The sequence below is a fragment of the Cucurbita pepo genome, chromosome LG04 (genome assembly GCF_002806865.2).
Source record: "Cucurbita pepo subsp. pepo cultivar mu-cu-16 chromosome LG04, ASM280686v2, whole genome shotgun sequence".
Classification (NCBI taxonomy): Eukaryota; Viridiplantae; Streptophyta; class Magnoliopsida; order Cucurbitales; family Cucurbitaceae; genus Cucurbita; species Cucurbita pepo.
Genome location: NC_036641.1, coordinates 9,199,529 through 9,212,973, shown reverse-complemented (window position 1 = coordinate 9,212,973; position 13,445 = coordinate 9,199,529). Strand labels below are relative to the sequence as shown.

The window sequence follows — 13,445 nt, the reverse complement described above, 5'->3', positions numbered from 1 at the left end:
AATCCAGTTAAGTTTACAACTCAACCCAAACCAAACCATTTGATTTGGGCTTGGTCGATCAGATCTTTTTAATACCCATTCAAGTATATAATAGATCGTAATTTTCAATTTCGTGTCTAATAAATCTTTAAATTTTAAAAAGTGTAACAAATTGTAACAGTCAGTTTTGTGTCTAATAATTTTCTGCTTTTAATTTTGTGTATAATATATGGTTCGTGTATGATATTTATTAAAAAAAAAAAAAGAAAAAAAATCCATTTTTATATCTAATTTTTTTAATTTTGAAAGGCATTGTATTAAAAATTCAATAACTCATTTAATATTAATTATTTTTCTAAAATTGTAATGAAGTTTGTAATTCCACTTAATTTTGGTCCGGTTCAAACCAAGCATGAAACCCGATTCGACCCGGTCCAACTGCTATCGCCCCAAAAGACTCCGATTCCCAACACCAGTTTTAATTTATATACCCAAATAGTAAGATGGGCATATTCGTAATTTAGGCCTGACAATTTTCATTGCCGATCAAAGCATTGAGCTTCCTCCTCCATGGCTTCGCATGAACAACCTTCAATCTGGAGCTTCAACTCGTGCATAAAAAATTAAAAAAAATTTGTTGTTTATTTTTTTTTCGAAATTATTATTTGTTTCTACTACTGTCCCATTTCGTAGGAATTTTCCAAACCCTTGAATGCCCCGGATCGTTGTAGCTTCAATCGAGCGCGAATATCAACGATTTGTTTCGGATTGGAAGTTGAGGTAGATTCATTTTGCTTCTCAGTTTGATTTAAAACTTCGATCGAATTCAATTATCTTGTTTTTTTTTCTGTTATTTCTTAGTATGTCTGATTGTTTGAAGTTGGATTGAAGGTGTTCTCCGTATCTCGAGAATTTAGCTTCTAGGGTTCCTTCGTTATTTTTGGTTGGGTAGTTATTAAATTAGGTGTAATTAACATAAGGTCAACGAAGTAGAAGGGAAAGCTTCTTTAATTAATTTTGGAGCTTCGAGCTGGAAATACTTTTCTAGCAGAATCTTCATCTAGATGGGCAGGTGAGTTGGTTATTGGAGTCAAGTTTATGAAAGGAAATGCCGTGGAATAGACATAAAAGTTGTAGATATGGAGCGGAATACTACATGATGAAACTTTGTTGTTTCCGGATTTTACACTTAAAATCCTGTCTTTACTTCATTTTGTTGTACTTAGATTTTAGTCTATTTTTATTACAGTTCGTGAATTTTGATAGATCTTGGACTCTCCAAGTGATTAAAACGCTAATGAACTATACTGCGGTGGTATTGATCGAATAGGCTAGCTATTGTCGAAATGCATTAGTTGATCCAACTTCGTGCTTTTAATTTTTTTTAAAAAGTAATCTTCTCTGGTTTCGTTATCTAATGCCAGTTCGCTTTGAATATTGTACTTTTTCCTTACTGTGCATTATTGCTACCATAACCATAAATCCTGGTGTATTGAATCTGCAGCTATGTCTATTGTGCATTTTCACTTTTAGGATTCTTAAAGTGTTGTGTCTATGGTCAACTTGAGTATAGATGAACTAGTTAAAGCATTTTAACATTGGCAAAGAGGTTAGAAGTTTGAAACCCCAACTCCATGTCATGGAGTTGAACTCTAAGAATAGGGTCATGATATGAGGTTATTTGTATTCCGTGGAGGGGAGAGGTATATGCACGTGGTCAGTTACCTTAGCTTGAGCGGATTGAATTTCTCCAACTTCATCTTTAGAAATATTTGAGTTTCTTACATATTTTTTCATCTTACAAATATTTAAGACCCTCGTAGATGTAATACCTGGCTGGAACTTGTTAGCATGTTAACATGAAGAAAATATAGATGGGATTTGATTCTAATGACCGCCAGTATGTGGATAAAATTGTCCTCTGTTTTCTATGGTTTGCAATTTGATCGTGGTTTGGATCTTTTTTATGTTGATTTTATTTTATAGATAGTTTCACTTTTGAAAAATGGATTCACACTTCAATGTGAGTATCCTCACGTCAAGGACCAATTTTAGCAAGTAGACAATGTAATTTATCAAGTTATGCCTGTAGAAGTGAGGATATGAAGGTATCTACAGGTACCTTGGTTCATATAATGTGGGAATTCAAGATTGTCTGGACCAGGAAATTAGTTCTGACACTAGGCACAAGTTATCCATTTAGTTGACTAATTACATAAATGCAGCCGTTATCTTCACCCATCTCCTTTTGTATGTAAATATCTTTTCAATAAAATTTCTCTTTAAAAAAAGTATTACATACCAGTTAATTAGAAGATTGGTCTTTTATTTTATTGAGATAGTTTTATCTTACTATTTTATACTAGTTGAGTGATACGGAGTAAATAGAGGAGAAAGTCTTTAGTTTCTGTCCCAAAGTTTGTGTTCCCTAGAGTAGGATACTAATCCAATAGGATTTCAGAGCTTTGCTTCTTTTCCTGTATTTATCTACTTGAATGCTTGTAATTTTTTTCTCTAAATATTCTGGATGTGAAGTTCTTTTCATGCCTTCTTACATTAATGAGTTTTGATTCTTATAATTTTTTTTTTTTACAATTTTGGATAGGTAAACCATCTTTCTGTTTCGAAGCATGGGTTAAAAGATCCTTGCTGTATGTTACTTTGCTTTCTTGGGCTATGGTATGGATGATGCATGGACTCTAACCGGATGGTGATGCCTAGCAAGTTTGAATTTACTTCAGGTAGCCCAGATAGACCATTACACTCTAGTGGGCAGCGTGGAGCCCACATGGCCGTTCCACTGGACAGATCAAGTAGCTTTCGCGAGAATGGGGAGAATCCAAATTTATCTACTCTTCCAAATATGTCAAGAAGTGCTTCTGCTGTATCACAAGGAGACGTTCTAAATTTCTTGCAATGTTTGCATTTTGGTCGAAAGTTGGTTGCTACTGATGAAAAGTCTAATCGCCCAGGGGATTTCAGCAGGCAGTTACATCTTGCTCTTAGTATGTCCCCAGACGATTCTCCATCTAGCTCTTCAAAAAGTAAATTGGCAGCATCCGTGATGCCAGAAGAAATCAAGCGGATGAAGGGTAGTCTACGTGAGTGCTCTATCAAAGCCAGGTAGTTCTTCCTAAACTTTGCATTTTGAAATCAAAATTTGTCGAAGTTCTTTGTCAGATCCTTTGACTTTTTTTTTTTCCTTTGGAACAGGAAACGGTTAAAAATTTTCAACGAGGCCTTATCTGTATTCAACAAGTTTTTCCCAAGTGTACCATCAAAGAAGAGGTCACGTTTAGAAGTTTATAATAATGACCGATCCAATTTCATTTTATCTGGTGAGCGGTCAGCTAGGGGGCAAGTAGGTAAGTTTGGAAATCAGAGTCATGCAGTCACTGGTGTTTTTGAACATGAGATGCAGAAACCTGAAGAACGAACAAAAAATGCTATGCCGAATAAACGCACAAGAACTTCATTGGTGGATGCAAGGGGGGTTTGTACCTTATTCCTCTTACATAATTATGTTCTTTTAAGGCTTTTGATTCAATGTTTTGACCCCTTTTCATTTTGTATATGTACGTTTTATATGGTTGACCCATTATATAGTTGTCAAATTGGCTTGCCTTTTTACATTTGCCAAATCTCATTGACACCCATATATTTCTTGTCTAAATCTTATGTCATACTTCAATGTCGTTTGTTTACTAGTAGATTTTTCACAATGTTATTTAGATGTTGTAGTTTCCTTGAATTTGTGCTGAGATTTATGTGAAGTTCAGCTCCTCTTCTGTTGCTTGACAGTTTTCATGAACTTTAAATTCTACAGATGGATGTTCGTGGTAATGCTCCTGTGAGACAATCTGGAGCTGAAGATAGGGAAAGAGATGCACTAAGGCTTGCAAATAGTGGTGCTGTTCAAGGTGAAGATAGGAGTTTATCAATTGGCGTTGATGGTTGGGAGAAGTCAAAAATGAAGAAAAAACGATCTGGAATAAAGGCAGATGTCTCTTCGAGCTGTCAATCGACCAAACCAGCAGATAGCTATGATGAAGTTAAGCAGCAATTGCAGCAAAGACCTGTTTCTGATGCTCGATCGCGAATAAATAAAGATAACTTTGGGTTTAGGTATAACTTTCTGAGTCTTGTAAACATCCTCTTATGGCCACACTATTTGACCATGTGGCTTAAGACATATATTTATGCATCAATTTGTTTACGGTAATGAATGAATTAGTTGAGTCTACAATAAATTAGTCATATACTCAGATAAATGTCACGGATACTTCTGATAAAGATGATGCGTAGATGCATGCATGCTTGTCATTTATATTTTTCTTCATACATTGGTTTGATGCTTGAAGCTTGCATAGTGGAGAATTGCCCCTTGGAGAGTGATGATTATATGTGCTTTATATAGGCCAGGGGCTGCTAATGGAGCTTCTGGTGTTGGAAAATCTGATGGTGGTGCCCAACAAATTGGCTTGGGTATTCGTTCTTCCATGTCCAGGACTGATTTGGATGCCAGTTCCCTTGTCAATGACAGAAGAGATAATTCTATTGGTTCAGACAAAGAAAGAGTCAACGTCCGGGGTGTTAATAAGTATATCCCTTCCATACTACAAATAAAATATTTTCTTTTTTTTAAATGATCAAAGCCACCTATTGCGTGGTCCTTTGGATCTTTTTGCTGCAGTTTACCACTTTCACATTCACTTTCCTTCCTTTTAATTCTGGGATCTTGGTTTAAATTCTATTCCAGGCATTATTACAAATTTGAGATTAAGAATGTCCTTCACCTACCTTGGTTTTCTATTTTGATCATGCACTAACGAATTTTCTATCCATCAACTGTTTAGGTCAAATGTCCGTGACGACTTCATTTCAACCAGTCCTACAATAAATGCTAAAGTGAATCCATCTGTTCGTGGTCCACGGTCTGGTTCAGGCATTGCTCCAAAATTTTCCCCGGTTGTTCACAGAGCAGTTGCTTCTAATGATTGGGATATGTCGAATAGCGCAAATAAGCCTACTGCTGCTGTTGGTGTGAGCAATCGCAAACGCATGACATCAATGCGGTCCTCATCTCCTCCAGTTTCCCAATGGGCAAGCCAGAGGCAGAAGATCTCCCGTGTTGCAAGAAGGACCAATCTTGTTCCTATTGTTTCAAGCAATGATGATACTCCTCCTTTGGATAACGCATCTGATGTTGGGGGTAATGATAATGGCTTGGGATTTGGTAGACGCATGTCTGGCAGTTCTCCACAGCAAGTGAAAATAAAAGGTGAACCATTATCCTCGGCTGCCTTATCTGAAAGTGAGGAATCTGGGGCTGCCGAGATCAAATCGAGAGAGAGGATCCGAAAATCGGATGATTTAGATGATAAATCTGAACAAGGTGGTAAAAAGGTATCTTCTTTAGTTCTGCCAACCAGGAAGAATAAATTGGTTAATGAAGACGTTGGAGATGGGGTTCGAAGACAAGGGAGGAATGGGCGTGCTTTTACTTCCACTAGGTCTCCCGTGCCAATGACAGTTGAGAAGATCGATAATGTAGGAACTGCAAAACAGCTTAGAAGTGCCAGACTCGGATATGATAAAGTTGAAAGGTTAAACTTATTTTGCATATACAAAGTTTCTAGCTTATCTAAGAAATTTCATTGTGTTATTTCATCTGGTTTCAAAATTCTCATTATTTTTCACACTCCACTCAGCAAGGCAGGTCGTCCACCTACTAGGAAATTTACTGACCGCAAAGCATATAAACGTCAAAAGCCCAATGTGGCGACAGATTTTCTTGGTAATTGAATTTCAGATTTGAACAGAAACTTCTTTGTGAGTGTGAGAATTCCTCCCTCATATCAGATTTTTCTAATCATGTTTGGTTGAATTTTCTTAGCTGGATCAGATTATGGGCATGAAGAGCTATTGGCTGCTGCTAATGCTGTAAAAAATCCTGGTTTGTTCTTATATTTCATGTATACATATTTCTGTACAGATTTCAAATATTATTTTGTTTTGTATGCTATATAAGTTAATCACACTGCAACAACAGGTCGCACTTTTTTCAACCCATTTTGGAGACAGATGGAGCAATTCTTTCGTTTTATATCTGAAGCAGATATTACTCACCTAAGAAAACAAGTATGGCCTACTTTTGCATTCTACAATTACTTTTCTTCTTTTATTCTGCCCCTTTTAATAAACCCATCCGGTAGAAAAAGATGGTTTTTTCCCTTCTTGCAAATGCTATGAATATATTATATTAAGTAATTTAAAGATAGAGGTAGGAAGACGCTCACAGTTTGGTTTTGTTTCAGATAAAGCTGAAACTAATTAGGTAACTGTAACAGCCCAAGCCCACCACTAGCAAATATTGTCTTCTTTTGGCTTTCTCTTTCGAGCTTCCCCTCAAGGTTTTTAAAACGCATCGGCTAGGGAGATGTTTCCACGCCCTTATAAAAAATGTTTCGTTCCCCTCTTCAACCAATGTGAGATCTCACAATTCACCCCCCTTCGGGGCCCAGTGTCCTCGCTGGCACTCGTTCCTCTCTCCAATCGATGTGGGATCTCACAATCCACCCACCTTCGGGGCCCAACGTCCTCGTTAGCACACCGCCCAGTGTTCACCCCCTTCGGGGCTCAACGTCCTCGCTGGCACACCGCCCAGTGTCTGGCTCTGATACCATATGTAACAGCTCAAGACCGCTGCTAGTAGATATTGTCTTCCTTGGGCTTTCCCTTTCGGGCTTCCCTTCAAGGTTTTTAAAACGCGTCTACTAGAGAGAGATTTCCACACCCTTATAAAGAATATTTTCGTTCCCCTCTCCAAAGTATGTGGGATCTCACAGTAACTTTCATTTAGTCTGGGCTCCGATTGATTTTCTTGCCTTTTCATGATTTTCTTGCCTTTTCATCCTTGGTTTCTATGGACAAATCATTTCTTTGACCATTGTCGTCTGAATTGGTTAGGTTTAAAATTGCTGCAGTTTTATGTCAAAGCTTATCCTAATTTTTTGAAGTTGCTGCTTAGTTTCTCTTTCAGGGAGATCTCGAAGGTACTGCATCGGGGCCAAAAGTTGTTTCAGACAGGGACAGTTACAATATCAGTCGTGATAATTTTGAGCACGTTGACAATGATGCAAGAGGAGAAGTTCCTTTAGAACATATAATTCACGAGTTAAAAGATCATACTGTAATTCCTTTATACCAGAGACTCTTAGCCTCATTAATTCCAGAGGAGGTTGCTGACAACGAAAGTGAAGACACCAAGTTCGATAGTTACGGAATGCCCGAGTTAGATGAAGATTTTAAACCAAACAAATTGAGTCACCAAATTTCACCTAGTTCTCAGTTTTCTGGGCATTCTGCTAATGATGATTATAACATGAGAAGGGGACCAGGATCAGATCAATACATGCCTGAAACAGATAGACAGGGCATCCCAAACTCTGTTATGATATTGAACTTATCTAATTCCCTGAACGGCTCGATCTCTAATCAAGCTTTTATGCCTGGAACAGCCTGTTCAGAGTTTCAGTATGATGGCATGCAGTTGAATGAGAAAGTTCTGTTGGAGATTCAAAGTATTGGAATTTTTCCAGATTCAGTGGTATGTTTACTATCGATAGATTCTTAAGGCTCTCATCATCTTGTCGAATAGCTGAAGTGGTTTTATATATGAATGAACAATAAACATTTAACTGCTTGCTGAAATTTTTAAGTCTAGGTGTTAAGATTGGACTTGCGAGTTCTCTTTTTAAATATTAATGTCACATTGTACAAACAGCTCTGTGTTCTCATTTTTAGCTTGTATATTTTGCATTATAAAAAGACCCTAGGTCCCTGCACTACTTCCTTTAAGTCTTAAATCGAAAATATGTTTTTCTAATTTAATAAATGTTATGGAACTGCTAAATGTTTAAGAAGTATCTAAGCAACTCATTCTTTCTATTCTGTTCCACGTATTCCGTCAGAAGTCTTGGATCAGTTGCACATACTTCGACCCAGTTTCATTTTTTCTGTTTTATCCTTTGTAATTATTAAAAAAAAAATTGAAACAATGGTCTGTGCTTTTTCAGCCTGAAATGTTACAGATAGAGGAGGAAGAGGTCATCAATAACATCCATCAGTTGGAAGAGAAGAAGAATGAGCTGGTATTCCTTAATTCAATGAGTTAAAACTACCAAGTTGCATCGATTCTTGCTGTGCTTATATCCATATACTTGTCATGGCTTTTATTGTACCGTGCATTTGTGGTAAAAATTCACCCGGTACAATCTGGTTTTATTCATTGATGCAAATAGGTTTCAAGAAAGAACTCTTTGCTTCACAAACTGCTCCAGTCTGTCTTGGCTTCAAAGCAGCTTCAAGAAAAGTATAGTTTCCTCTTTGGACTTTTTAATGCATAGCAGCACTTTAACTTCCATTAAATCTTTTGCATATTCAAGGTGTTAAAAGCATTTTTTTTAATCCCTACAGAGAGTTCGAAAGGCTTGCCATGGATAAACTTGTTGCAATGGCTTACGAGAAGTATATGGTAATCTTCCCTTTCAGCTTTATATGTTAAGCTTCCACAACTTTATGGTCTTTCCTATTTGTTTCAGTTTTTTATTCCATTGTCCTTAATTTAGCACATGAACTTCTAGTGACTGCTGCCAGCGATAAATGATATACTTGAACCTTTTGAAGGATAATAGTGGTTTGAGATAACTGATGAAGACGTAATGGGAAAATGGATAAAGCAAGATTTTATTTCCTCATACTGTGGTTCTGTTTCCTTTTCCCCCTAGAATAAGAACTATTAACTGGTAGAAGAAAATAATAAACATTGTTTTCCTTCAAGTTCTTCGTATGGAAACATAAGTTACAAAATTATGGGTCAACAGGCTTGCAAAGTTTCTAATGCCTCTAGTGGAAAGAGTTCCAGTAACAAAATGGCGAAGCAAGCTGCCTTGGCATTTGTTAAAAGAACATTGAACCGATGTCATAAATTTGAGGATACAGGAAAGAGCTTCTTCAGTGAGCCTTCATTTCGAGAGATATATTCTTCCTGGTCTGTCAATCCCAATGGTGAAAGACAGACAGATCCTGTGGAGGGTGAATCGTATGCCTCCATTCAATCTCTGGATGGCAGAGTCTCAGGTGTGTATTAAGATTCCTTGTAGAAACTTATGAAATTCTGTTAATAATCGTGTGATATCTTCAACGTGAACCTCAAAAATGTCATATACACAGAATTCTGTCATTCTGATTTTTTTCATTTGAATCTCTTTTCTCGTCATTTTCATGTATATTGTGTATGAAATAGGTGTAGCAGAAGTCGCCTATAAAATTTGTCCCCTCTGTAGCTTTTGCAGGTTCACAGCATAGCCCTTCACACTTCAGTCAGAATGCAGAAAACCACGATATTACATCTGGCAATGTGCTTCCACCTGCTAATCACCAAGCTGAGCGAACTGGTGGAAGAGAAGAAATATGGTCAAACAGGGTAAAAAAGAGAGAACTCTTGCTTGATGATGTCGGTAATGCAGGTGCCCCATCAGTCATTGGGAGTTCTATTTCAAGCAGTGCAAAAGGAAAGCGGAGTGAAAGGGATAGAGATGGTAAAGGGCATAACAGAGAGGTGTCATCTAGAAATGGAACTAAAATTGGTAGGCCAGCACTATCCAATGCTAAAGGGGAAAGGAAAACTAAGACAAAGCCGAAGCAGAAAACTGCCCAATTATCAATTTCTGTTAATGGCCTTCTGGGGAAGATGTCAGAGCAACCAAAACCATCATTGTCTCCTGTATTAAAATCAAGTACTTTGACTGGTGGTTCAAAAGAAAAGGATCAATTTGGCTTTGATGGACTCGATGACCCCGAGTCCTTAGATTTATCTAATCTTCAATTACCGGGAATGGACGTATTAGGTGTTCCTGATGATCATGATGGCCAGGCTCAGGATCTGGGTTCCTGGTTAAATATTGATGATGATGGTTTACAAGACCAAGATGACTTCATGGGCCTTGAGATTCCAATGGATGACCTCTCAGAATTAAATATGATGGTTTGAAGTTGCCTTCCTTGTATAGTCTTCAAATCTTGTTTATTAATACCTTACAAACTAAAGGGTGACAGGTAGTTGCATAGTTATTGGCTACCGATCCAAATTAGGTTATTAGATTCTTTTGAGGCTCCTCTTCAAGTTATATTTCAAGTAAATCTTTCGGATGTTTCGAGTTTTGATCCTGTATTTAGTTGGTGACTTCGACTGTAAAGATAGTCTTGTTCAACCTACAAGTTAGTATAGTCATAGTGATATGCAGGATACACAGTATCCTTCATGTAGCTTTTTGATCAGAGAATGATACCTCTTGTACATAAACTTTATATTTGAAATAAATCTGCATCTTATTCTGCAAGGATCTGGAAATTTGTTTGTAAATTTTATTTCCTATTTTCTTATGGTACATAATTCTTTTAGCATAGATAATCTGTCAAACTGCTGCAGTGGATGTTATAATAGATACTGCTATACAGTGAGGAAATTGCCATCAAAATCTGCTTGGGAACTCAAGGTAAGGTTTTAAAGTTGCAACTTTTAAATTGAATACCCCTACTGATATTATTGCTTGTGCTTGGAAATTATCCATCTGAAGGATATACTTCCAAGAGGACCATGAAGAAGACACTTGGTTCGAGGTACATTTCGTGTTTTCTGAGGGAACTGTTGATGTCCGAGAAGAAACCGAGTTCTAGTTGCAACCGTATAGAGGCTACTGATTCAATAGCCTTCTTGATTGATCTGTTGATTGTCTTTGCTGCAGGTCTTCAAACCATTTACATATGAAACTGGTTTCCACTTTCCATACCTTGATGTTACCAAAGGTAATGCATTTGCGGTCACTACAAAAGCTTGAGGTAAACAAGTTCCAGTTTCTCATTTTTTTTTCCAGCCCCTTTAAGATGGAAACTTGAATACTGATCGGATACATCTTAGTCTTACTTATAAAATTGAAAGGCAGGTGAACGGGGAAAAAAAGGATGTACGGGTGTGAAATCCCACGTCGTTTGGAGAGGGGAACAAAATATTTTTTATAAGGGTGTGGAAACCTCTCCCTAACAGACGCGTTTTAAAAACCTTGAGGGGGAGTCCGAAAGAAAAAACCCAAAATAGGACCGTAACGGCTAGCAGTGGGCTTGGGCTGTTACAAAAGGGTATACTGATCGCCTTTTTTTTATACAATTACTTCTCTTGCTGCACTTGAAAAATAGTTTAGAATTTTCCTGAGGTAGTACCAAACCGGAATACATTTGCCCGATCGCTACAATAGCTCGAGGCAAATAAAACTGCAAAAGTAGGATGTCGGTTTATCATTTTCATCCAATTGTCAATGCTGATCAATGTTATTTTAGGAGGAAATATAGAAACACTGAAAGTTCAACTACCTGCAGGAACATAGATCTGAAAAAACTAGTTAGGCAATTCTAATCCTGGAGGATGTTCCGAGTCGGGATGATTTTACACGACACTTGTTCAAATCCACGGATGAGCAACGGTCAGTTCCTCGTATATGTAGTCACCCCTGGAGGATGTTCCGAGTCGGTATGATTTTACACGACACTTGTTCAAATCCACGGATGAGCAACGGTCAGTTCCTCGTATATGTAGTCACCTAAGTGTATACTTTCTTAGGCTTTCCTTGGCTCTGTACTTCTTTCTATCAATGAATCCCTACTCACTTTTGTCAGTTTTACCATGTCCAGTTGTATACTAACTGTTAGGATTCCTGCTCGTCCGAGCATGTTATGTTCGAGGGACATGAAGGATACCCACAAGTAGTTTGAAGTTGTGAACCCCATACTAGAACTTTGAACATTTCTTATCATAAATGCATTATTTTTTCCTTGAACATTCACTTCAATCCAAAATGAATATTTGAACGTGGGAGGATATTTGAACTCCTATCAGTTGAGTTATATTTAGACTGGCAAAAAAAATTCTATTCAAACGCCTTTTTACCGCCATCCCTATATTCTTTAGAAGCTACATGCACAAATTCAACTTCAGATAACGATATAAACCAGAAATGTTGGGATTAAAATTTATGCACAGTGCTTCTGTGTCATAACATGTATTTAATATCATTGATGCTCCAAATTTTACATGGTGAGTAGTAGAATGGGATTACAAAATCTTACAAGAAAAGGCCACGATGTGAAATCTCTTTGCACAACATAACATTTCCGTATCCTTCTGAATCATCATCCTCAAGGAGGATCAGAACCCCATCTAAAATGTGACCAATAAAGGAACAACCATCATCCAGTTCTGATTGAAACACCTCTTTCAATCAGACAAACTGAAGTAAAACAAGCAGCATTCAGGAGAATGTGAGATGGCGGCGTAATCCTTGTCTATCCCCTGCAAGCCTTAAAAGCAGCCAACAATTGAGATTATCGTGTACGAGGCAGAGAATGAATGAAAACAATAAAAATGATGCATCATTAGCATGAACAGATAATGGTTAAGCTAGAGCGAGAAACAGAGATAGAGAAGCTTATGTGGGCCATCTTGGGACATTATCATGTTTCTAACTTTCATCAATTTTGAACCCTTTTCACCTATTATACAAGTTTTAAACAGCTTTCATGCACAGGTTTTGAAACCTCGTCTAGCGAGTTCATACATTTCTCATATGCTGCTGTACAAATATTACTTCAGCCACTTGTCCTGGACAAAGCTGGCGTCCTTGATTTAATCATATCGCATATACACACAAATCATACACATTGTTATGCTGGGGAATCAAATTTGAATATTCAAGATGCCCAACATTGTGAACTGGCAGAGCTAAAGAATCTCTCACTAGCATTGGGGGATAGATACTTGGTTTTCAGAAATAAATCATAGAAGGGCCAAAAGAGAAAACATAGCTAAATACATGTTTGGCATGCAAACATGAAATCCGAGAAATTCCGAATTAATTACACCAAATGATAGATTCCATCGCAAAGAAAAGATCGCCTTACACTCAACCAGATACAGAAAGATATCAAGAGTAAGTCTTAAATGGAATGTAGTTCCATATCATACCAGATCAAATTTAGAACGTTGCAAGTGGAGTCCCTGCATCATTGAAGTAAGATGACAGGTCAATATCTGTATCTCCATACATGTTGACGAAAGGGTGTTCCTGAAAATACACAAAAGGAGAAGAATATTTCAGATTTATCTTTTCTATTATGCTGACATCTTTCTTATCAACATGTGGAAGGAAGAAATATATACCAAAAGTTCACGTGCTGACAGTCTATCCTTCGGCTCCGTTTGCAAACTGATATTCATAAAGATAATCAGTGTCTGAGTTAGCAATCTCATAACGGTTTTTTTTTTTTTTTTTATATATAATTATTTTTGGTAAGAGCAATCTCATAACGTAAAGGAATTGAAATAAGCTAGAGTACAAAAAAAAAAAAAAAAA

General features: G+C 37.2%; 2 protein-coding genes across 5 annotated transcripts in view; one reads left to right on the top strand and one right to left on the bottom strand.

Annotated features, from left to right (window-relative positions):
- The first annotated feature begins 510 nt into the window (after positions 1-510).
- LOC111792977 lies at positions 511-10,389 on the top strand. Of its 2 annotated transcripts, none has more exons than XM_023674617.1 (15): positions 511-759; positions 2,585-3,102; positions 3,193-3,472; positions 3,806-4,104; positions 4,397-4,579; positions 4,836-5,585; positions 5,691-5,776; positions 5,876-5,935; positions 6,032-6,120; positions 7,022-7,588; positions 8,058-8,132; positions 8,283-8,353; positions 8,458-8,515; positions 8,865-9,120; positions 9,327-10,389. In XM_023674617.1, exons 2-15 carry the CDS (start codon positions 2,672-2,674, stop codon positions 10,031-10,033), a joined length of 3,912 nt encoding a protein of 1,303 aa, XP_023530385.1. In that variant the 5' UTR covers positions 511-759; positions 2,585-2,671; the 3' UTR covers positions 10,034-10,389. The 2 variants fall into 2 exon arrangements, with proteins under 2 accessions (XP_023530385.1, XP_023530384.1); XM_023674616.1 differs by having other exon boundaries at positions 7,010-7,588.
- A 1,651-nt stretch (positions 10,390-12,040) lies between these two features.
- LOC111793414 (mitogen-activated protein kinase kinase 2-like) overlaps positions 12,041-13,445 on the bottom strand; it is a 7,215-nt gene continuing 5,810 nt past the window's right edge. For 2 of the 3 annotated variants that reach the window (XM_023675275.1, XM_023675273.1), the window contains exons 7-9: positions 13,253-13,298; positions 13,058-13,157; positions 12,041-12,393 (exon numbers count right to left, since the gene is read on the bottom strand). In XM_023675275.1, coding sequence (XP_023531043.1) covers positions 13,068-13,157; positions 13,253-13,298 — 136 coding nt within the window. In that variant the 3' untranslated portion in view covers positions 12,041-12,393; positions 13,058-13,067. The remainder of the gene's footprint in view (positions 12,394-13,057; positions 13,158-13,252; positions 13,299-13,445) is intronic. The other variant, XM_023675274.1, reaches the window with a different exon arrangement.